The 22,760-nt window shown below is 50.8% G+C and overlaps 1 protein-coding gene across 4 annotated transcripts in view; it reads right to left on the bottom strand.

Annotated features, from left to right (window-relative positions):
* Nucleotides 1-386: 386 nt before the first annotated feature.
* RAB11FIP5 (RAB11 family interacting protein 5) overlaps nucleotides 387-22,760 on the bottom strand; it is a 106,015-nt gene continuing 83,641 nt past the window's right edge. The window contains exons 4-6 of one of the 4 annotated variants that reach the window (XM_024203785.3): nucleotides 14,873-17,575; nucleotides 6,826-7,012; nucleotides 387-5,365 (exon numbers count right to left, since the gene is read on the bottom strand). In XM_024203785.3, the coding sequence (XP_024059553.2) occupies nucleotides 5,153-5,365; nucleotides 6,826-7,012; nucleotides 14,873-17,575 (3,103 nt within the window). In that variant the 3' untranslated portion in view covers nucleotides 387-5,152. Of the gene's footprint in view, nucleotides 5,366-6,825; nucleotides 7,013-14,872; nucleotides 17,576-17,823; nucleotides 17,843-22,760 lie in introns of those variants that run through there. The other 3 variants (XM_024203786.3, XM_024203787.3, XM_024203788.3) reach the window with 3 other exon arrangements.

Raw genomic sequence — 22,760 nt, 5'->3', positions numbered from 1 at the left:
TATTCCTAGCCCTACTGCACTCACGGAGTGACCTTGAGCAAGTCACTTGGCTTTCTCCATTTTCATGCCTTGGCCCATAAAAATGGGATTAGTGATCCTGCCTTCCCTTTGCAAAAACATTCGGAGATCTACAGATGAATGGCACTATGCAAGGGTGCACCATTATAAGTGCGCAGGTTTAAATTGTGATCGATACAGACATGCTGCTCCTGAAGCACAGGGACCTCTGTGTGAATGAAAAATAACAGACCCGACTCCTAAAGAGAGAAACCGAAAGGAGACCATCATTCTATTTCAGGAAATAAAATAAAAGAGTTAACCGATCACTCAGTTCCCAAGCGCCAATTAGCACGGCCCTTCTCATCAGTAAATCAGACGCGTCTAGGAACAGTTTGAACAATTTTTATTTTTTTTAAAGTGCTTAAAACGTAAATAACAAGCTCTTTATAAACATTAGTTGCAACTATTAAATCAAGAAACATAAGCAGAACACTTTCCAACTCTGTGAAGAATAGGGAAATCAACATACCCCCCAGATTTGAACAGTCTGAACCCTGGTTTTTTGGGTGCATTTCCAACACACGTTTATAGCACAGAACATACCGTTGTTGTTTTTTTACAAACAAGATCATCCAACTCAAATAGACTGGGTTTACAAGACACTTTCAGTATCCATATCCCTTCAGGTTTGTTCCAGTTTAAGGTCATCACTGGACATCTCTTCTGTACCCCCTTCACCCCTGGCCGGAAGAGAAAATAAAGAAACAGATCGCTTGACGGGCTTCCTTTTAAAATAAAGTTTACTGACCCTATGGGCTGACAACAAAGCACGGCATAAACACCATCAGCTGCACATCTGCAGAAAAACCCTGCAAAGCAGTTTGTGTGGGGAAGAGGCCGACTATACTGGGATGAAAGACAAAGTTACAGGAATGGCTTTGTTTCAAACTGAATAAACAGCCACACTGTTGACAGCGGAAGGTGATCTATACATACTAGTCATCTCACCTGCAGTGACGAACCCTCACCAAGAGGGTTCCAGCATTAGATTGGTACATAGGGACAATGACATACTTTCAACTCCTTGTTTTTACACAACCACCTCCTTTAAATACGGATACAGGACAGGAGCATCAATCGTTTTTAGAACAAATACATTTCTATGTACTCCGCTCTCCCCTGCCTCCTTTTTGTAAGACATCTACATTTTAAAATCTTCACATCAGCCTCTCCAATACATTTTTTTTTTAGTACCAGATGAAGTTAATTAAATAGCCAATCTGGTTTTAACAAAGTTCTCTGGACACTTGTGGCATATTTAACATTCTCTGCTCCGTTATGCGGCGCATAATCACTTGGGGAGAAAGATTTGTAAGGCAGTGGAGAAATGGAGGACAAAACAGTAAGTGGACTTACCAAAGACACCTCTCCTCAAGGATGCCTTTCCCTAGCCAAGTTCAATCGCAAATGCCTGACTTCTGAACATTCTAACAGTCAATTCGATGACACCCAAAACAGGGGAGGGAGGGACAACACCCTCTTAGCCATGACGATCATTAGGTTTGTGCCCTACTCCTCACACTCTAACTTTGGTTAACTCAGATGTCGTGCTACCCATGCAGTACCTGCTCCACCAGGTACGCTGAGTCTCCCAAGTGGTTTCTCAGAGCATCCCTGCTAGTGTAGAATCAAGGCTTGGACATTTTAAAGCTACTGTATCCGCTTGGCAGCGTTTTCAGCTACGTACAACTTTTCACTGAGTGGATTCTTTTGGTGCAAGATTGTCTATGGGGTTCAATCCCACAGCAGTGACATACAGAGGGAGGAGGAAAGGAAACACGTTTCCCGTTAAACAAGTCCATTGTCCTGGTACAGTTCTTTGTGATGCAGCTCTTCAAGGTTATCTTGAATAGATAAAGTGCCAAACATTCAAGCTTTGAAAAGGCAGAAAACCGACTAAGGCAGAAAGATGTGATTAAATCATAACAAAAGGATTAAGAAGCAGCGGATAGGGGTGCAGAGAGCTCTTTAAAAACATTGGCACTTGTGTGGGTGTGGAAAGCACCTACAATAAGTCAGTCCTCAGGATGAGAAGACGAAACAAAATCCTACAAGAAAGACTATCCAAGAGAGCAATTAATTGGCTCTAGAGGCTGTCCAGGGATCAAGCCAACAGGAGGAACGGTTTTGTACCAGGCAGCATGATCTGGTCTCGTATGTTTCTGCTGCATGGTACACTGGAAGAACAGTGAAATGATGGCAGTCCCCCATCGGTGAGTTGTGCCACCCCAAGGAAGCAGGTATATTTCAGAGTACAGACAGAACGGGGCAGGCATCTTTTATAAACAGGCTGCCGAAAAGTCAGTATGGACACATTTATTCTCATAGAGATGAAATACTACCGACTTCCCTCCTTTATAATATCCATCTGACACAGGCCTCCATGTTCCAGCTAGCCTGTCTTTGATCATGCCCTCCCTTCCACGCTCTGGTGTGGTAGGTTTAGTTGCACAATTGTTTTTATGCAAATTTTGCCTGCTTAAACCACACTGGATGCAACTCCTCCTCAAATAAAAGGAAGACCTTTTCCAAGAGGCATACAACCAGGGAAGGGACCTGGCTCTCACTCCAGGGGAACCTTTTGATTGTACGTGCAAAGAGAAGTTCTTGGTACTTGAACTTGTATGAAGAAAAAAAGCTGGATACATTTCTTAAAACCCTAAACTGTACAATATAAACATACCCCCACCCTCCCCGAGACACATGCACACAAACAACAACAATGCAGGCAGATAAATGCAAACCCCGGACTTCTTTCCTATTAGAAACAAAGGCAAATAGGACCAAAATGCTCATGGCCAGTGTTTTCAAGGGACTAAGATCCTCCTCCTTATATGATATTTTACAGACTGGATGTGGCCAGAAATTCTCAATTACTGTAATATCAGATCCCCTTTTAAAACCGCTCCTCCCATCACCATGCTGCCTCCTGTTCCAATAGCTCTCTCCTCCCTGGCAGACTCACGCTTCCATTGGGCATGACTCCCTAACAGGTTCTAGCACTGGCTTTACCCAGGCACCCTTTGCCTTGGCACATACACCCCGTATTACTATCCCTATAGAAAACGTCAATTACACCCGCCTTGCATAGAAGTGTTCCACCCCCGGAACACACAGCGACTTGCCCACCCTTTGCCCAGGACGGTCTGTTTTATCTGCTTTAAAAACCAAACAAAACCACCCCCAACTTACCTGAGCCTGGCGGGCAAGTAGAATTTTGCAAGGCTGGGCTAGGTAAGGACAATAATACATTGGACTGCAGGTTGGGTTTAAAGAATCAACCATTTTAGCAGGAAACTGCCCTTATTCTATTACAAAAGGCACAACTTTCCGAAGTCGCTTTTAATACATTTAAACAGGTAACAGTGAAAGAATGTGAAAACGGCTTAAAAGCTCCAGCAAAAACTCCAGGGGCTCCAGTGGAAACAATGCCCCTTTGCCAGGCTGAGGACACTGAAGTCCAAGTCGAGTTAGGTGCCAGGCCCTGTCCTCACTGTCTCGATGGGATAACACGGCCGCTTCTTCACCTGCAAGAGGACCCGCCACCCAACCCCTTGATGGAACAGAGAGAAGAAACGGACAAGAGCTAAAAACCAAAATGGAAGACAACAGCAACTTCTGGCCCCGCCCAAGTGCACATCAGAACCAGCAACTATGCTGTTTTCTACTGTGGCCAGGTGTACCACTCATAGTCAAGCCCTCGGCCCCACCACACTTGCAGCTACTAAACCAACCAGCCAACGAGGAGCTTGTTCATTGAGGCCCCAAAATCTAGCGCTACATATACACCTCCTGAGAGTGCTGGCCCAGTGAAACATCTAGGCCCTAGGCATAATGTTAATCCTGGGGGTATTTTAGAGTGGTGAATTGCTAGTTTATTATAGATTGTATCTGTCTGGCGTCTGGCTAAATGGGCTGTCATGCACGCAGACAGGGCTGGGCAGTCACACACTAGCTTCTGTTTCTTACGGCATCTTCCAGGCACATTAACAAAAAGATAAATACAAAGAAGTAGGCAAGTAGTGTCAAGGGCCATGGTGGTTTCAAACATGCCCTGTAAACACGGATAGAGGTGTTTAATGAGATAATACTGTGCAGAAATATCAGCCATGACTGATGCCAACAAGAGTCCGCAGTGTGTGCCTGCAGCATACACATCGGTGATGGGTAGGGTGGCTTTGAGAAGGAAGTTCTATGGGACAGAGGCTGCATGAACATCAACAGGTCCCTTCCCCGGAAGCCACGGGGATGAAGTTCTGTTCTGAGCTGGGTAAGGAAGAGTGGGTTTTGTCACAGAGGCAAACGTGCAGTAAAGTTACCAACGCAGCTCGTGCTCCAGCACTGACACATGCTTAGTCACGCTCAGCCGATTTCACCAGTGTCACTTTTTGTCTCATCTCCCATACGGCCAGGGACTTAGTGCTCAGAGAGGAGCTTGCTAATTGGATGGGGAACCCTTTCCTTTGGGCTGGCAAAGAAACGGTTCCCATCGAAATACAAGAAGAGAGGTGAAGCTAGACCTCCCTCTCGCCCCTTGCCTCACTGGCATGCACAGCAACACGGGGAAAAGCCACACACTTGTGATTTTCCGGTGTCACACGTAAGGTTCCTCAGCTGTGGCAGCAGCAGCAGCGATTCATAGAACTTTCTAGCAAGCCAGGACACCCCATTTCTGATAGACCAGGGTCATTTGGGAACACGGGCAGGGGTGGTAGCTTGAAGTCAGGGGCTAGATGGCACATTTCCAATTCTCAGACGTCCAGTTCCATGGACTCCTTACGGCTTTGGCAGGAGATGTTCCTGAACCATGCTGCCAGGCCGTGGGGGAGAAGTCCAGCTCCTGGGCGGGGCATTGCAGTGTTCTATACCCCGATGCGGTCGTTTCCTGGAGCTAGAGCACATTTGTTAGGTGATACAGCTAGTCGTTACTGAAAGACTCGCTGCGAATTTGTATGGGCCACCAAAGCCCTCTTGGGTTTTACTTGTAAGAGGTGGGGACAGAGTGTGTGCAGGGGCAGAATCAGGTGTCTTTGGCGTGTTTATTCCAGGAGTGCGGTGGGCAAGTGACGCCAAGGAGATCTCTGAGCACAGGTTACTTGCTGGTCGTGTTTTTTTCCAGGGGGATCTGAAGGAGGGTGGGAGACCGTTCCATGATGCGCACCAGCAGCTGGTCAATGTAGTTCTCCAGTTCATGGACGTGCTCCTCCTTCCGGCTCAGCTCCTTCTCCCTCTGCAGCAGCAGTTGGATGAGTTCATCGTGGGTCAGGTGATAATACTTGGCAGACTGGTCCGGCAGAGCAGCATCCTACAGCAGGAACAAAAGGAAGCAGGTCTGGTGAGCTTAAATGAGACCCTCTCTGTACCTTGCAAAATACACCTGCAAACTGTATGCACGGGAAGTAACTGAATCCAGCTTGTGACTCAGACCGATATGTGTGCACGAGAAAATAATCTGTGCATGTTTTAGTTCTGTGTATTTTGCATAGCAGCTTTTGTGTAAGTGACATCCTAAAGCACTGTACAGTTATAGGGCTAAATTGTAAGAGGGTGACAAATTCAGTGTAGAGCAGAGACCCTAGGCGTAATGGAGACTGAACAGTGAGGGAGCTGCGAGGAGGCAGTGAAGGGATGGAGAGGAGACTGCAGGTAGATGAGCACCCAGGAGACACGGATAAGATTTGCGAGCTGGGGGTGGAAGAACTGAAGACAGGTGGTTGCTGGCTGGATTCAGCGGGGGTGTTTGAGCGTGATGGTGACATGGTGGCATTTCTGTGTACGTGTGAATCACAGAAGTGTAGGGCTGGAAGGGGCCTTGAGAAGCCATCCACGTCCAGCCCCCTGCGCTGACACAGCAACGTACACACAGTACAGTCTGGAGAACTGGAATTGGGGGAAGCAAAGAGCAAGGAATTGCAATAGCCATAGGAAAGAGAGAGGAAAGCAACCATGAACTCATCAAGAGACTTTGTGGTTTGCCCGTCAGCACACACTGGCTTTTGAATGCAGCCAGCCATCACTGCCTCATCAGAAACTATGGCAGAGCCAGTGCTCCAGGAAGTGTTTCCTTCCCACCCTCACCAGCAGGCAGAACCCTTTGGGATATGTCTACGCAGCACGGGGAGACTTGCACTAGCACACTAAGAACAGCAGTCTGGACGTTGCGCCGCTGGCGAAGACACGGGTTAGCCACCTGAGCTCAGACATGGGGTCAGGCGGGCTTGGACTCGGGTGGCTAGCCCAAGCCACCGCCAATGCCTCACTCCCACGCCGCTGTTCTTCGCACGCTAGTTCAAACAGAGCTAGCGTGAGTTTGTCTACCAGGGCTGGGAGGGACACACCCAGCTGCACTGTCGACAACATGGCCTTAGATTTTCCCTGAGATTGTAAATTCAGAGGCAGTGCAGCGTCTTGTAGTTACCCTGCTGGTTCCGTACAGCTGAACATGCACTGTGAAACCCAGCTCAGCAGGAGAGAGACAAGGAAACGGCAGAGTCCAGACGGTGAAGGGGAAAGAGCGGATAACTTGCTCATCATCCCGAATCAGAGCAGGGTCCTGCCCAGTGCTTAGAACAGGGACTGGTGGCTGGAGTCTGGGGTAGTATCTGCAGCTCTGCTGATTCAGTGGTGTAACGGGTTCTCACACACAACGGGATCTCTGCTAGGTATTTCTAGGCCTCCAATCACCACTGTAACTAAGCACCAATATGAGACACAAAGCGGTGCGGGAGGAGAATACGTGCTATTGGTCAGTGGCGGTGACCCTACCTTTAGCTTCTTGGACTCCACTTTCTCCAGCTGCGATGAAGGGGTCACTGGCTGGACACTACTCGTGGTGACGGTCTTCAGCTTTTCCAGGCCGCTGCTCAGGGCAGTGGTCAGGGTGGACCTGTGCTGCTTCTTCTCCCCGGAGACCTCTGCCACGGCAGCACTTATGGGCTTCACTGGATGAGGACTAAAGGGAGCAAGGAAGTCAGAGAGTTAGCGCCACACAGAGCTGGGGGATGGGGAAGCACGTCTGCCCTTTGGTTTCTCTGCCTGTGGGGGAAGTCAGCAGTACATCAGAGTTAGTGGGTTCCACACAGCTGCATCCTCCACCAGGCACCACACTGAATGTTTACCTGCCCGGGGGGAGGGGGGGGGGCAGATGGCCCATAGAGCGCTGCAATGCAGCCCGAAAGTTCTAAGAGAGAGATAGGACCCCTGGAGACTACAAGTCCCAGAATGCAATTCTTCCTTGATACAGGGAGTCAGGCCCCACTGCTTGCTGGCACCCACGGTCTCTGTGGGCTGCTCTAACCAAGATGGCAGCATTGCATGCTGGGGCCTTAGTGACAGTGTTTCAATCTGCTCCGTTTTGGGGAAGTTAGGCATAGCTCTGAGGCTCAGGGCTCTTTGCCCAGCTAAGGACCTTGTTGACCAAGTCCTGGGCCCCCTTAGGTTAGCGTTTGGAGCCATTACGGACTGGCTGGGGAGTTACGTACCACTCTGACCCACAGCTGGTGGGCTGCCTATTGACTATTTCCCCATCTAGGAGAACACTGCAGATCTGCTGACTCCACCAAGTCATAACTGCCCTATTTTAGGGTGTAAACATACACAATTAACCCTAAGAGTCTGGTTTGTCTTGGTGTGTTTCAGACTCAAAGGGGAACCGCAGTATACTGGAAACGATTGTGTGACTTGCCCACTTTAGGGATTACAGCGAGGACACACCATGCACACACCCCCACCCCCTGGCCCCATGCACCAAGGCCAGCAGGACTGCACTAGATGGGGTCCTGGCAGCTGGCCATGGTGGCTAAGAGCACCACAGAATTTGCACCAAAATACACGACCCAAACTGCATAGGCGCAAGCACCTTCCCTGACAGACAAGGGGGTTATTGCTTTTCTGCCAGCTGCTGCCCCATTCTGCCCCCTGCAGTCACAAGCAAGGCTGCAGGGTGCATTTCTGGCGTCACCCAGTGGGTGTTTGTCCTTTGGGCTGAAGTCTGGGCTCCCCACAAAACAGAGAAGTGTCCCGAGGCAAACTGCGCTGCCAACTCCTAATGGGGAAGAGAGGAGGTGATGTGTAGTTTATACGTGAAATCTGTGCCATGACATTTAGTAATAAACACAAACCGAAATGCCATGAAGCAGATTTACTCTGCATACGCAGCAGCCACGCTGCAAAGAATTATAACCACAGCTGATGCATACACAAGCTAACACATTACGTATCCCATCCTGCATTCCATCCGAGGAACTCAACGTGCTTTGCAAGCATGCATCAGTTCTCCCAAAACTCCAGGGAGGCTGGCAAGCCGCTGCATTTACAGATGGCACAATGGCTGCGCAGAAGAGAACTGCATTGGCCAAGGTCACTGGCAGGGCTGGGACCAGAACCCTCTTCTCTCCTCCTGTTGCAGGCCTGTGCTCTACCCACTAGACCACGTTCCCCCTCAATTTCTAACTGAGCACAGGGGATACCAGACTTGAAAATTGTGCCTCAAAAAGGTTAACTCGGGTTCAGCCCAAAGCCATTTACAACGCAGATAAGTTACGAAGCTTCCTCTAGCTAAAAGCTGTGAATGAAGAGAGGACGGATCAGAAACTCTGCACTCCTGAATTCCAGGTTCATGCAACACAAAGGACAAGCCTTCCAGCTAGGAGGGCGAGGCAGAGCAGCTGAGCAGTCAGGCCTAAACATAATCAGTCCCAAATTCCACGGCACCCTCACATGGGCCTCAGTCTGGGCAAAGGCTTCCCACTCATCATTTGAGAGCGCACAACACACACCCAGCCAGCCCGAGAGAGAAAAACATGGTGGAATGGAAAAGGAAGAGGTTGACACCTCTAACAAGAGGTTCACATGGGGACTGATTGGCAGAAATGAGTATCCCCAGAAGACACAGCTCCTCTGCCTACAGGAACATTTTAGACGTTGAAGGCACTTTCTCTGGCCCAAGCTCACTGAAGCCACTGAGAGACAGCCTCTAGATGCAAGCTGGGACCACAGACGGATGATCAAGAGTTGCCACAGATATTGTCAGAAGAAAGTTCATTTCTCCCCCAGCTCAGCTTGCATGCGGTTTCTTAGTTCTCCTGCTAGGCAGGGGATTCAGCTTGCATGCGGTTTCTTAGTTCTCCTGCTAGGCAGGGGATGCATTATAGCATTTGCCTGCTGTGGAATTTTGGGAGAGATTCCCCGCCCCTCCCAAAAAAAACCAAGCTGGCAAAAGTATTATTTTTCCAGCAGTGCCTCATTTCTGTCCAGTATCCCCCCACCAACAGAAGAGGTGTCTGCAGCCAGGACTGTGGGGCAAGACCTACTTTGAACAGACAGCAGTGGTTGCATTTGCCATACCAAGTTACCTTATTACTAGTATACAGCTCCTTGCTTTGCAAGGTCCAGAAGGTGAGGGGGACACATTAAAAAGATTAGGGGCGGGGGCCGGCCCCAAGGCACTTTCCTTCCAGCATAGTCTGGGTGAGAGACTTACTGAACAGAAATACAGCATTTTGCAGGCCTGTCTCTGAAATCCCAAAGCACTTTTTAAAAAGTTGCACTGGATTTGATCAGCACAGCAGATTAATGGAAGAAGCATTTGGCACATGTAAGAGGCAACTGATATGTTAAACTGCTGAGTTTTTATACACTTAGCGCTGAGGGTAATTAACCGTTGGAACAACTTACCTCAGGAGGCGGTGGGTTCTCCACTACTTGGAGTCTAAGTCAAGGCTGGAGGTCTTTCTAGAACATTCACCCTAGCTCAAAGTGAAAGCGGTGACTGAGGTTCTCTGGCTTGTGTGGTACAGGTCAGACTAGATGATCAGGATGGTCCCTGCTGGCTTAAAACCTACGCATCTTTCCAGGGTGGCAGCTGCCATACTGTTGGTAAGCGGCATTTGTTATACCAGCAATAGGGAGAGAGTGTGGTCTAGTGGTTACTGCACATCAGCAGTCTCCAGTTCTAATCCCAGCTCTGTCTACTGACTTGTCATGCAATTTCAGACAATTATCTGTGCCTCAGTTTCCCTGACAAACTGGATTCCTAATGACCTCCATCATAGAGGTATCATGGAGCTTACATTTCAGTTGATAAGCACCTGGAGGCTCCTGAAAGGGTCAGTTGTCGTGAATTTCACAACAGTTTAAGATTAACAACAATGGAGCAATGGCCTGGTTGTCAGTCTTCACTACAGCTTCTCCTGCCTCATCTACTGAGCAACGCTCCCTGGGCCACATACCATGTCAGGTGAGATTTCCTACGGGGAAGCTGCAGCTCTCCGTGAGACGCCAAGACAATGCACTCGCAGTCACAGGTATTTCTAGACAATTACTTGGCAATCCAGGAGTTTTAACATCGCTATCTAAAGTCCAGAGGAGTCTGAGAACAGGCCTGGGAGCCAAGAACACCGAAGTCAAATGGATTCCCTAGGTGTCGTTCCAGTTCGTCTCTACCACGCTTTGAAGACGTACCGTGCCAGGGAAGTGGAGAAGAATACTTAGCATGATCACTGCAACGCTCCTTTTCCCCAGATGGTTAATGCGGTTCACATGGTGCTGCCAGCTCCAAGGGACAGAGCAGCTACACAGGGCTGTGCCCTACGCAGCCCCCTCCCGCCCCCACGGGGGGAGCTGTGTGGGGCCCCCGGCCTCCGCAGGTGTGTGTGGGGGAGGGGGCGGCTGGCCACTTCCTGCGGGAAGTGAAGTGACCCGGCCCCAGCCTGCTCTGCTCCCCTGGCTCTCAGGCTTAAGTTGAGGGGCAGGGAGGAACCGCCCTACAGCACTCGCCGGCAGCGCAGCTGGGAGCCAGGGGAGCGGAGCAGGCTGGGGCCGGGTCGCTCTACTTACTGCCGCCGGTGAGTGCTGGGAGCCCGACCCCTGCTGCAGTCCTCAGGGGAAAGGCTGGCTGGAGTGGGGGCGGGGATGGGGCTGAGCAGGGGCGGGAAGAGGCGCGGCTGGGGTGGACCAGGGCTGGGGTCATGGGGAAGAGGCGGAGCAGGGGCTGGAGCAGCATGCAGCTGAGCAGGGCACCAGGAAATTTGGTGCCCCAAATTTCCTGGTGCGCTACACAGCTGCGTACTTTGCGTATGGGTAGGGATGGCCCTGGAGATACGGTTGCGGCATTGCAGGGGAGACCATTTGTGTTTCCTGGTTTGCAGAGGTTTAAGTTTAGCCACCCTCCATGTTCTGCTGGGACACAAAGTCGTGCTGGGGAAGTAAACTCTGCATTAACAACTTTTTTGGGCAGTTAATCCTAAGTAACACCCAGATCTAGCCCCACAATCTGCTGGCGTCACCAATTAGGTTCCCTTTCAGCAATATTGTGCCACTCCAAGGAGCGGATAGATCAAAGGTATTGTGAGAAATGCCGCTCCCATTTGAGTTTTCTGAACACTGGGTGCAGTTGACCTGCAATGACACGGGAGAAACTATTTTCTGACTCAGTTCCATTAGCAGTGCTTTATGGGAGCGTAAAATTAGCTCTGGGGTTTAAGATCTAGGGTGCAAACTTCTAGGCAAATTCATATAAACCTCAAATTTACAGGCAATTAGATCAGTAACTGAGGGAAGACTGACTTAAGCAGCGGCTGAAAATTAAATCCAGAGTAGGACATTTTTGCCTACAAGTTAGTAAGTTGCATATCAGCCTGGTTCTATCATGAGCCAGTCTATATACAAGAGTTACTGGGTGAAATTTTATGGCCCGTGTTACGCAGGAGGTCAGATCAGCTAACAATATTTTTAAAATCTCTGAACCTATTTGAAACCAGGCCTGGGTCTGTTGCAGTCACCATGAACAGCGAACATAAAACATCCCACCGTGTTCTGGGCAGAAGCTCTTCTCCTGCACCATCTTGGTTTTCCTTGCGTGAACTGACCTGGAAGCAGTTTTAGCAGATACCAAAGTGCTTATCTCCCCGCTTCACCAGCTGTCCACCTGTCCGGTTTGCATCCGTTTCTGTTTGCGTAGGTGGAATGGGAAAGCAGAGTGGGACAGCTGAAAGTTCTAGTGTTGCTACTGTGACCAACCGCCACCACCTGGCAAGCAAAACACCGAGTGCTGGAATCGCTGTCGTGACGGCGAGGAAGGGGAAGGTGCAGGCGTCCTGGTCCTGGCACTCGGAGGCTGGACTAGTGGAAAGTAGTTGGGGAAGTCTGCCGAGGACCGTTCTCCAGTCCCCGTTCCTGCACATGCTTGTGCCACCGTACAATAGTCCCACACATACTTACTCAGCATCTTACCGAAGTCAAGTTGCTGCGAACGGGGGAGTTTCTCCAGGGGCAGGAGGTGAGGGTGGTAGGAATGTTTTTCCTACCCAGGCCTGTTCCATGGCTGCAACTCCACCTCCACGCCTCCCGTGCCCCTACTCCACAGCAGGGAATGGCCTGTGGATGCATTCCAGTTGTACATCCACTGCCCCCAGCTCCAAGTGCTCGCTGAGCAGAGGAACAGGGAGTCCCTGCACAGGCGGCCTCTCCGGCATGCACTGCGTGCGACTCCCCACATCCTGCCTCACCCCAACCACACTGGTTTAATGACAAGAGCCTGCCCTGGCTGCAGGATGGTGACGGAATTGGCCCCAGAGAGGCGAGCTGCCTCCGCTCAGCTCAGTGGAGCCTTCCTCAGAATTTTCTGACTCAATCTTCGATTCACCCTTCCAATCTGGTGTCTGAGCAGAGCCTCCTGCCCGCTCCACACCCTCCCACTCTCCCGGCTCCGACGCAGAAGAGCCTGGAGAGTCGAAGTTACAGACCTCAGCCAAATGCGTCTCTTCCATTCCTATTGACACCACTCCAGCTGTGACTGGCTGAGACCTGCTCTGTCTATCCGTGGGGCAGTACACAAGTCGCCACGCTGCCTGAGAGCAGAAATCTGGTGAAAAGTTCTGTTTCCACCAGAGCCAGCCCTTCCTCGATGATTTCCGGCCCCCTTTTGCCCCCCAGCCTACCCTGGAACAGCCGCCCCAGGCACCAGCCCAATGTTTCTCTATCTGCTGGATGTGTCACTTGTTTCCCAAATAAATCTTTCGCTCCTGCTCTAGATTTGAAGATCCTCCTTTGTCACGTCATGTGTCCTTCTACAGCATCGTTCACCTGGGGAGCTCAAAGAACTTTACAAATATTAATGAGTTAAGCCTCACAACAGCTCCATGAGGCAAGTATCCCATTTTACAGATGGAGAAACTGAAGCATCTGGAGGTTAAGTAACTTGCCCAGCTTCATACTATTGAAGGAATCGGTGGTAGAGATGAGAACAGAATCCAGCTCGCCCGGATCCCAGTCCTGGGCCTCAACCAGAAACCCATCCTTCTTCCCGCAGATGAGACCTGCCCTGGACTGTCTATACAGTCAGCTGGAAGATGGCGACTAACCAATCAGCGTGTATTGTACACGAAGAGTCTGGACCACACACTGCCTGTTGCCTAGCATTGGATTTGCAGGACACATCTCTTTCCATGAAGCATGGTAGCACTTATCTGTACACAATGATTTTTTTACCTGCAGGTTTTGAGCCGGTTTACCTGTTAGAGGATGAATAATTCAGTTAAAGACAGCACGATCCAAGGCTCTGGCCAACGTGGAGCCATTAAATGGAAAAATGGACTGATCGTGAGGTCATTTAGCATGCAGACCTCCCACTGAAGTCAAGGGGAGCTTTGCATGTGAAAGGACTACAGTACAGGGCCTAAAAGGAAAAGGGAATTCTACTGCACCCCATCATGAGCTGGAAAGGGATTCTTGGGCTGTTGAAATCCCTACCAGCCCCTTAGAACTATGTTTTCCCGGGTGTAGCAGAAGTAAAGACGATCCATCAGGGCCTAAGACAGCTCTCAGATGGGTCCTCACAGTTCACTCTGAAGTCAACGGGCACCTCAAACCTGGGAGCAGAATTGATGTGCTATGAGTAGACACAGATCCCTATAACGTTCCCTTCTTCTCTCAGTCAGGCCGCACAAAGGTGCGCCGGGAAAACAGGATCAGTCACAGAACACACCTCTACCTCCAGAATCTCCCTCGGTCTCTACAAGTTACAAAACTCTGACCAGTGGTTAGGACTGGACTAGACCTTCTCTCGATACTCCCCACACCCCCAAATATTTCAGGGCCAAAGTCTGTTCGCCTGTCTATCACCAGGATTCCTCAGAAGAGGCTGGTCTCGGGTGCAGTTATGCTTTAGCTATGGAGAGAAGAGAATTTTAGTACCTGAAGGCCACTACAAAAAAAATAAAAAGAAACCAAAGCTGAATGAATGAGGAAGAAACAGCTGCCAACATGCCATGAAGCGTTTCATGAGAGCGTTAATGGGCAGAAGTTTGGGGACTCCCCCTTGCCGGACACATATAAGAAGGTACAAATTTTGCAAGAGCAGTGCATGGAGGGCAAGAGAAAGTTTGTGGGGAGCTGAAGTTAGTGCAATACATTGAGCGCCAACAGCCTTCACAGTTCTGCGGGGGCTCAATTTTCAACCGGGGCAAATCTGGGGAACATTTGCACCACGAGCTCTGAGCAAGCCCAGGACGGCCACGGAGACTCCCAATTCTGGTGCGCTAGAGCTGAGGATTTAAGCCAATCCAATGGAACTCTCGGGGGCCTACAGGGTTTTATTTGAAAATGGGATTAGCACGCTTCGGTTTGGAAGCGGGTAAAGATCTGGGGGACGGGGCGGGAGAACAAGCAGTTTCCTTTGCTGCATGAATTACTTGACAACTTTGGCCAACGGACGCCCTATCTGCAGGTGCTACCTAAAGGCCCAACAGTGGAAGGGAGGAAGGGGGCTATTTTCCCTCAGGGACACACCCTTCACCTCCCCCGGAGTGCTCACCTGCTTGTCTGATGGAAAGAGGGCTTCTCAGCCGGCTGTGTCTCCTTGGGCAAAACCGTGAGCGTTGAGACTTTCATGCCACCGGTCTGCAGCAAAGGGCAGGAGGACTGGGCTGCTGCCCGGCTGGTCACCGCAGGCACCCCACCAGTTGTAGGGCACACGATGGGGGAAGGGAAATTGAACTGCTGGGGGTTAGTCGCAGCCACAAGGGAAGGTGTGGAGAAGGCCAAGGGCTGGTTGCCATGCAAGAAAGGAAGCTCGACTAGCTGGTCCCCTGGGAGGTTAGCAGGCTGGAAGCCATGCGGAGCAGCTTCCTCATGAAGGTCTTTGAAGTTTAAGCCTCCCTGACCTGGCATTTCGGGTGACGTGGCCAGAATCGGGAGCACATCTGGTGGCTTTTCCACAAAGGGATTGTTTGGGGAAGAGGGGCTGACTCTGGGGGTGAAAGGGTTGCCCAGGGTTGAAATGTCATCCTGCTCTCTGCCCTCCTCCCCGCTAACTGGCCTCCAGAAGTCAGCCTTTTTGAAGTCTATCCCTCGATCTGCTGACCAACTAAACCGCTGACTCGACAATGGCTCGGGCCTGTCAGCTGAATCGCTACCCTGCTCTGACGCCCTGGTCGGGCTCACGAATGCTTCTGGGGTTTGAGGCTCCCATTCAGCTGGCTGGGCTGGTGCTTTGCTAGGATGGCCCTGGTTATCTCCCTGCCCCGATTTAGGCCTTGGCTGTGAGGGATGCTCTTGCAGAGCTGACCTTTCAAGCTGGTTGGCTGGGCTGGGGCTTGGGTAGTGCGTAGCTGGCCGCTGCTCCTCCACAGCCATGCAGAACAGCACCGATTGGCTGGATTCCGGATCTCTGGGAGTATCGGGCTTTGAAGGAATCAGCTCTTCAGGGAGTATTTCGTTCCTCTCTGGGAACGCCGGTGCAGTCTCCGACAAGCCCCACCCGGCGCCGGAGCGTCGCTCGGTGAGCGTTTGTGACTGGGGCGGGAAGCCTGGCTTTACCATTTCCAATTTGTTTGCGTCGTCTTCAGCATCTGACAGGCCTAATCTGTCTAGTGAGAATTTCGAAGGGCAAGTCTCGAACTGCTCAGCCCCAGTCTCCTCATTTATCTCTAGCAGGTTTTCCCCAGAAGAGGTGTCCCGTTCTGTGAACTCATTAGCTTTTGCCTTCAAATTAGCCACCCAGTCCTCTGTGGCGGAATCAGCATCTCCAGCGACCGAAGGGACAGACCTCGCTTTTGCTTCAATTATCGCTGCTCCCAACGCAGGCGGGCTGGCAGCCACTGGGGAACCGTTCTCTCGGCTTACATGGGTATATTGCGGGTGAATTTCCACCTCTGGGCCCTCCTCATTTTCACGCTGAGATTCGTTGTCTTGCTGGCTCCTCTGTGTCTCCAAATTGGCCTCATCACCTTCCTCTCTGAAATCCCCGGGTGTGAACCATCTCCGAGGCTTTGGCGGCGGTGCCCCCATGGTCATCTCCAAACCAGCTGCCTCGCTGTTCTCCTCCTCTCTCTCTGGGGTCTCAGTCCATGCAGCGGAGGGGACGTGTATTTCGTGAAAGTCAGAACCTAGTTTCATGCTGGCTTCATCTGCCTCCAGTTGTGCACTAATCTGAAGCCCACCTCCGGGTGGCTTTATATCAATCATCCCCTCTGTGTTACTAGAATCCTGACCATCACTGATGTCGACTACAGCTGGCGGCTTCTCCGCTGCTTCCGCTTTTGACACCAACGATGGTAGGACAGTGTTATTCCCAGGAAGTGCCTCACTGGGTTTCTCGAAGACTAAATTGCTTTTGGTCAATAAGCCTGGGGCAGTCACAGGGCTGCTTTCCTCTTCGAAGATGCCCTCATCGGAAGGTGGACATGGCCTGAACCTGCTCTCCTGAACCTCGTGTTCCTTCTCGGCGACGGTTCGGTCGCTTTCCGATAGACCGCCAATTGTTTCTGTGCCTGTGGTCGTCCATTCATCTTCCCCTGCACTACTGGGCTCCTCCTCATTGTATGCTACAGTCGCTTTTTCTACGTGCACCGTTTCTGGGGCCCATTTCGCTCTGGCACTATTTTGAGTAGTCAATGCTGCTACATCCTCCTCCTTCCCCGAAGCTCCCACTGCAGACCAGGCTGACCAAGGTGGAGAGGCGCTAGTTTTCTCACTCTCCAACAGAGAGCTTAAAGGCAAATGACCCAACACACCATCTTCTCTCAGCGTAGCTTCTTGCGCTGTCTTCAGTAAGTTTGCCTCCATTCCTTTTAAGAGCGTTACATCTGCCCAGGACCCTGGGCCTAGAGACACTTCATCAGCAGCTTGTGGCTCAGCCTTAGCTATCTCAGTCTTGTTTTCCTGAGCCAGTTCAGCTGGGCTTTCTGTTGGACTTGGATCATCGACGTAGGCCATGCCCTCCATAACTACAGAAGCCAAGAGGCTTTCCTCCCGAATTTCTGGTTTGAGTCTACTCGTTGCAAAGGCATCAAAGGTGTCATCCCAGTCAAAGATGGGAGGAGCAACAGGAGTCTGTTCTCGAGGAGGGCGGAGTCCTTGGGGTGTGGGAGTGGCTTCTGGAATAGGGGCGCCAGCGCTTTGGGTTGAAGACTCCTGCTGTGGTTTGTTAAATCCTAGGGAGGCAGAGGGACTGTAATCCTCAGAGGAACAAAGGTGCCCAACGACCTCTTTGGTAGCTTGCGACCCAGAGTGGAAACTAGAGAAAAAGTGAGTAGGGGAAGGAGAGTTTAGTACCTGGTCAGCAAGGAGGTCCTCAAAGAAAGGGTTGCTGTGCAGGGAGTGGAGGAATGGGTTGGTAGGGGACAGGCATCCAAACTGGCTTTCTTCAGTAGCAGTTAAAAGGTTAGTGCTTTGCATGCGAGCAGGATGGACTATACCAGCAGGAGGACACTGGACAGGGGAGCAAGGGGAAAAGTGAGAAGGTGCATCTGAGCTGGTTTCTACCTTAGGAGACACTTCCAGGCTGTGGAGGGAAGACAAAATAGTCCTCCTGGTTAATACTATAACAGCGCTTAAGTATATTCACCCCCCCCCCCCCCCCCCCCCACCCCACAAACACTTATGGTCAAAGCTGTGCAGTGCTGCAGGGATCACACATTCCTTCCTGTTAAGCAGAGCAATGATTAAGACAGAGATGCATGGATAGTGCATGCGCTGGTATGAAGGAAAGGGATACCCTTGTTTCAAGGCAGCTCTCGTAACCTTCTCCCCCCCCCCCCCCCCCGCTCCGTTTCTTTACAACATATGGAATTCCTAAAGCTCTGAACCACAGGGGTAACTAATGACCTTGGAGGAACGCAGAACTGGAGAGAGGCCCCAATCCAACGCCTGTGGCCCAAACTCCCTGTTCATTGATTGATAACTTGTACTGGATGCCAATTTTCCAATTCTACCCATGCGAGTAGTCCCTTTCTCACTTGAGTAGTCCCACTGAATTCAGGAGGGCTCCTGGAATGAGTAAGGCTGACTCACGTGAGTCAGGGTTGCGAGCCCAAGCCCAGAGTGACTTACTCCAGAGTCTGGTCGTTTGCTTGGTTTCACATCAGGTCAGCAGAGAGAGGCTCTCAACATCCTCCCTTTCCCCTCCTCCCACAGAACCCCCTGAATACTGAAGTCAGCACAGGAACTGCAGTTATAGCTGAAGAGAAAAATGATGAACAGCAGGGGGCAGCATGTGGCCAGGGCACGGGGCTGGGAGTCAGGAGACCTGGGTTCTGTTCCTACCTCTGCCGCTGGTTCCCTGTGTGATGTTTGGGCAAGCCACTCCCGTTCCGGGTCTCCGAGGCGCTGAGCTATCCCTCGTCCCACTCAATAGGAAGCTGCAGGGATCTCAGCACCACCAAGAAACAGGCCATTAACACCCCCCCCCCCCGCCCCCACCGGCGGCTCAGTTTCCCTGGCTGTACCAATGGAGATGCAGATCCTTCCCCACCTTTACAATGGGTCAGAGGCTATCCTCCTCCTCCTTTATGGAGCATTGCCAGCTCAACTCAACCCATTTCACAAACCTCTGGAGTGGAGCCGCATGAGGCCCCAGGCAGCAGGTCAGTAGGATTACCCCTGGGCTGAGACACAGAACTTAACAGATTTGCATGAGGTCACACGGGAGTCCCTGGTGCAGCCAGGAATTCCCACTCAAGCCAGTATTTCAACCACAAGGCAATCCTTCCCCTCAAACCCTTTCCTCCAAGACTCAGCAGTGAGAAGCACAAGGGATAGCTGAATCCCCTTGCCCCGTACTCCCTAGAGGCTAGGGGGCACATTTATCCCAACAGCCCCCCATTTCCAGCTGCACCAGGGGGGCAGCACCCTCCCAGCAGCTCCAGACTCTGAGCTGTTAGAACAGGGAGGTAACCAACACACTCTGGTGGCATCTTCCCTGCCCCAGACTTCAGATCATATGCCCTACAGCCAATCAGTGAGGTGTTTGCCCTCTGGCTCCTGTAAGGATCCACCTCTGTCTCCTGACAGCGGGTAGAGGGGTGGTTGGGGAGAGACTATAAAGACCAGGGGAACCAAACAAATAGTATAAAAATCATAAGTCGTCACGGTCACTTGTTTGGAGCAGGAGCTCAGGGGCTGGGTCAACGAGGACTTTCCAAAAAGATCATTTTTTAAAGGGGTCAGTGATCTGGTACCTAACACTGTGCCCATCCCCAGCCGCATAATCGTGTGATCATCCCGCTGTCTTCCCAGCCTCCTTCCTATTGCTTGGCACACTCACTTCGTACAAACGAATTGAAGACGGTGGCAGGGTCTCTGGAGCAGGGGCTGCTTCAGCACACCTGGGCCCTGATTCTTGCACAGACCTTTGGGCGCTATGTTCTCCTCATAAGACCCAATTCAGGGTCTTTGGGCCGGTGCCCTTACAGGAGCCAATGGCATCGCTAATCTCTGAGCCAAGGAGAAAACACGTAGCTACCTGCTCTGCTTTCAGCCACCAGCCCTTGTTAGAGAGAAGAAACCACAAATGCTGGGCTCTTGGCAAGTCTGGTGCCTCCCACAGAACCCCCTTCTTGCTTGAGCAGTTCTAAGGTAAAGTGGTCACTGAGGAGGGACTGCCACTTGACTTCTCATGCCACTGAGGTATTTTAAAACAAATTCCCCATCGAAATTCTCTTCCCCTGCTCCCTTTTTTTGTGATTTATGAACTTCTCCATGAAGGCTGTAAACTGAGCTCGCTTCCTTAGTAAATTTCAGTCATCGCATGCCTCTAGGCCGAGCTGGTACTGCCAGGTTGTTGCCCAAAGCCAGGCTGTGCAAGGTACGCCGGGAGATTTCCAGAGTAAGAAACAAACGCAGCATGGATGCATGTTTTGAAAACCAGAGCTATACGTAAGAGTTTAGATGGAATGGGGGAAAGCAGAAGCAAAGGCCAAAAGGCTGGCCTCAAAAACCTCAGCAGAGCTGCTTTGGGGGGAACACAGCGAAGGCAACTTAAAGAATCATAGAAGATCAGGGTTGGAAGGGACCTCAGGAGGTCATCTAGTCCAACCCCCTGCTCAAAGCAGGACCAATCCCAACTAAATCCATCTCTGGGGTTTTTGGGGGTATTATTGTTACATATCTCATGCCACTTAGACTGAAAAAATAACACACACACACACACACACACCCATTTACTTTGTGTTTGACCCATTTTACCTTCTGGCTAGTCAGTTTCACCTGCTGTTTGTGGATTTGTCCTACAATGATCGGAAGAGAAACTTTTTGTTTGTTTCTTTGGGTTTTTTTTTAAGGAAAAAAATGGCATTTTGAGGCAAGGGGCAGAATTTGGGGGAAAATGCAGTGCCTGAAATTATGTTACTTTTGCATAGTGGACTGGATTTCAAGTTGTCTGTGTCCCTGGAACAGGAGTGTAACATGAATTCCTTTTTACACAGCCCCATCCCATTCTGTTGATGGAGGAAAGGATCTGTCTATTCCTCCTCCTAACGGCAGCTCCAGCTAAGAGCCACACTAGCCAATGAGAGCACTCAAAGAAATGCAGTTCTGGTGAAACTCCGATGAGCCTTCCACTATCAGCAACCTCCCCGCAAATCACTTATTATTTAATCTGAAAGAACAGAAAGCGATCCAGGTGCAGTGTTGAAAATCAAGACCAGATTTCTTTACAATGAAACAAAGGACTCACTGGGACAGATAAAGCCTCTGAATTTCACACATGTGGTTTGTGCCCCAAACCATAAAGCAGCCCCAGCCCGTGAACCTTCACTAAGATTGATGAACGTGGCCCAACACAAACTTGACACTGAAACCAAACTTTGGGCACATTCTGTATTGTTCCAGGGTCCACTGCAACCATCTTTCACAGATCGAGCATTAATCGACCTTGGGTGGAAGACAGAGTGCTGCTACAGGAAGCATATAATGGGCCATCTCTGTGTAATTCCATGGACGACAATGGCATTACATGAGAGAGATTTTATTGAATTATTCACAAGCCTTTCAGTGGCGCTCGGTACTGAAACATGCAAATGCCTAACAGGTTTATGCTCATAACACTGCTGTGCAGTAGGAAAGCATCATTCTCATCACCCCTGCTTTACAGACGGGAAACTCGGACAGATGACCCAAATTCCCCACTGCCTGGCACCTTGTGTTGCCATTCACATCTGTGCACAGCAAATGTAAAAACACCACCAGGGTGTGAGTAGAGAATTCGGATTTGGGACCATTGTACCTCCCCTTGGCACAGAGTAAGTGACCCCAAAAGGAACCAAGTGGTGGAGGCCCAGGGATATCCCACAGAAAGTCTGTGGAAAGGCCAGGAAGAGAACCTGTCTCCAGAGTTCTGGGGCCATGGCTTTAACCACAAGCCCATCCCCTCCGCCCACAGAGCCACTGTCATGTTTGTTTAATCGCCTCTAGTGCTGCAATTCCTGCCTCCAATCCACCTTCGCTCAGGGACATCTGGATTTTTCTCTTGACCTTCCAGCTCTACAATTCTCCATGGCTAAATACACCAGCAATACCTGGCCCAGGGTACGAGGTGTGGCACCTGCAGTGCTAGCTCTGAATTGGTTTCGGTATTTTTGGGGGCCAAGCAAAGCGAGGCCCTACGCTCACCTTGATGGCATTTCTCCATTCGTACATCTGTAACGCGACAACTTCGGAAAACCGCATCCGAGCGTCGGAGAACGTTCAAGGGAGCACCAGGCAGACCCCTGCTGATTTCGGTAGAAACTAAAAGAGCCTGAAATTAACCCATAAACTGCCCATTTTGTGATGCCGGCAGAGGAAGCTCTCTGGCGCCCTCTTGCTGCTATCTACACATCACAGGCAGCAGCTTACTAGAATGTAGGCTGAGCTGTATACCCAACACAAGGCCCTCCTCCCCATTCCAGCCAGGGGGCTCCAAAATAGACCCTCACCCGCCCCCAATGCCGCTACTCTGCCCTCCTGGGCTCTTGGCCCCAATCTCCAGCCAGGCCCCTCACACTCTGGCCAGCCCCACCTCCACCCCGACCTACATTTGCAGTTAAAAGGTTGAACAAGGCAGAGAGCTTGGTCAACATGAGCAGCAAAGTGTGCAACCCTCTGTCATTAGCTACAAAAACGTGTACGTTTCTCTCTGTGGATTGTGAGAACTAGATTTCTGCTGGAAGAACAGGAGTTACTGGAAGCATATCCATGTACACCCTTCCAAGAAGGATCTGCCAGCCACTGCTCAGCCTCCTGACCTAGTCACCTTACGCGTGGCCACACCAGACTTTAGCGCTAAAGCCAAAATCCTTCCCACCCTGCAAATAAGACTGTGAACTGTCCCCAGCACCCAGGGCATCCTTCCAGCTCTCAGCGACATAGCTACGAAGGGATCCACTCCAGAACAGCATTAGCTGTGGCCTAAGAGGCTTGGGGGGAAGGGGGGGGGGGGGGGG

The sequence above is a fragment of the Terrapene carolina genome, unplaced genomic scaffold (genome assembly GCF_002925995.2).
Source record: "Terrapene carolina triunguis isolate 2854851 unplaced genomic scaffold, T_m_triunguis-2.0 Scaffold633, whole genome shotgun sequence".
NCBI lineage: Eukaryota > Metazoa > Chordata > Testudines > Emydidae > Terrapene > Terrapene triunguis.
The sequence above is the reverse complement of the archived record's forward strand: the minus strand, read 5'-3'. Positions and strand labels throughout refer to the sequence as shown.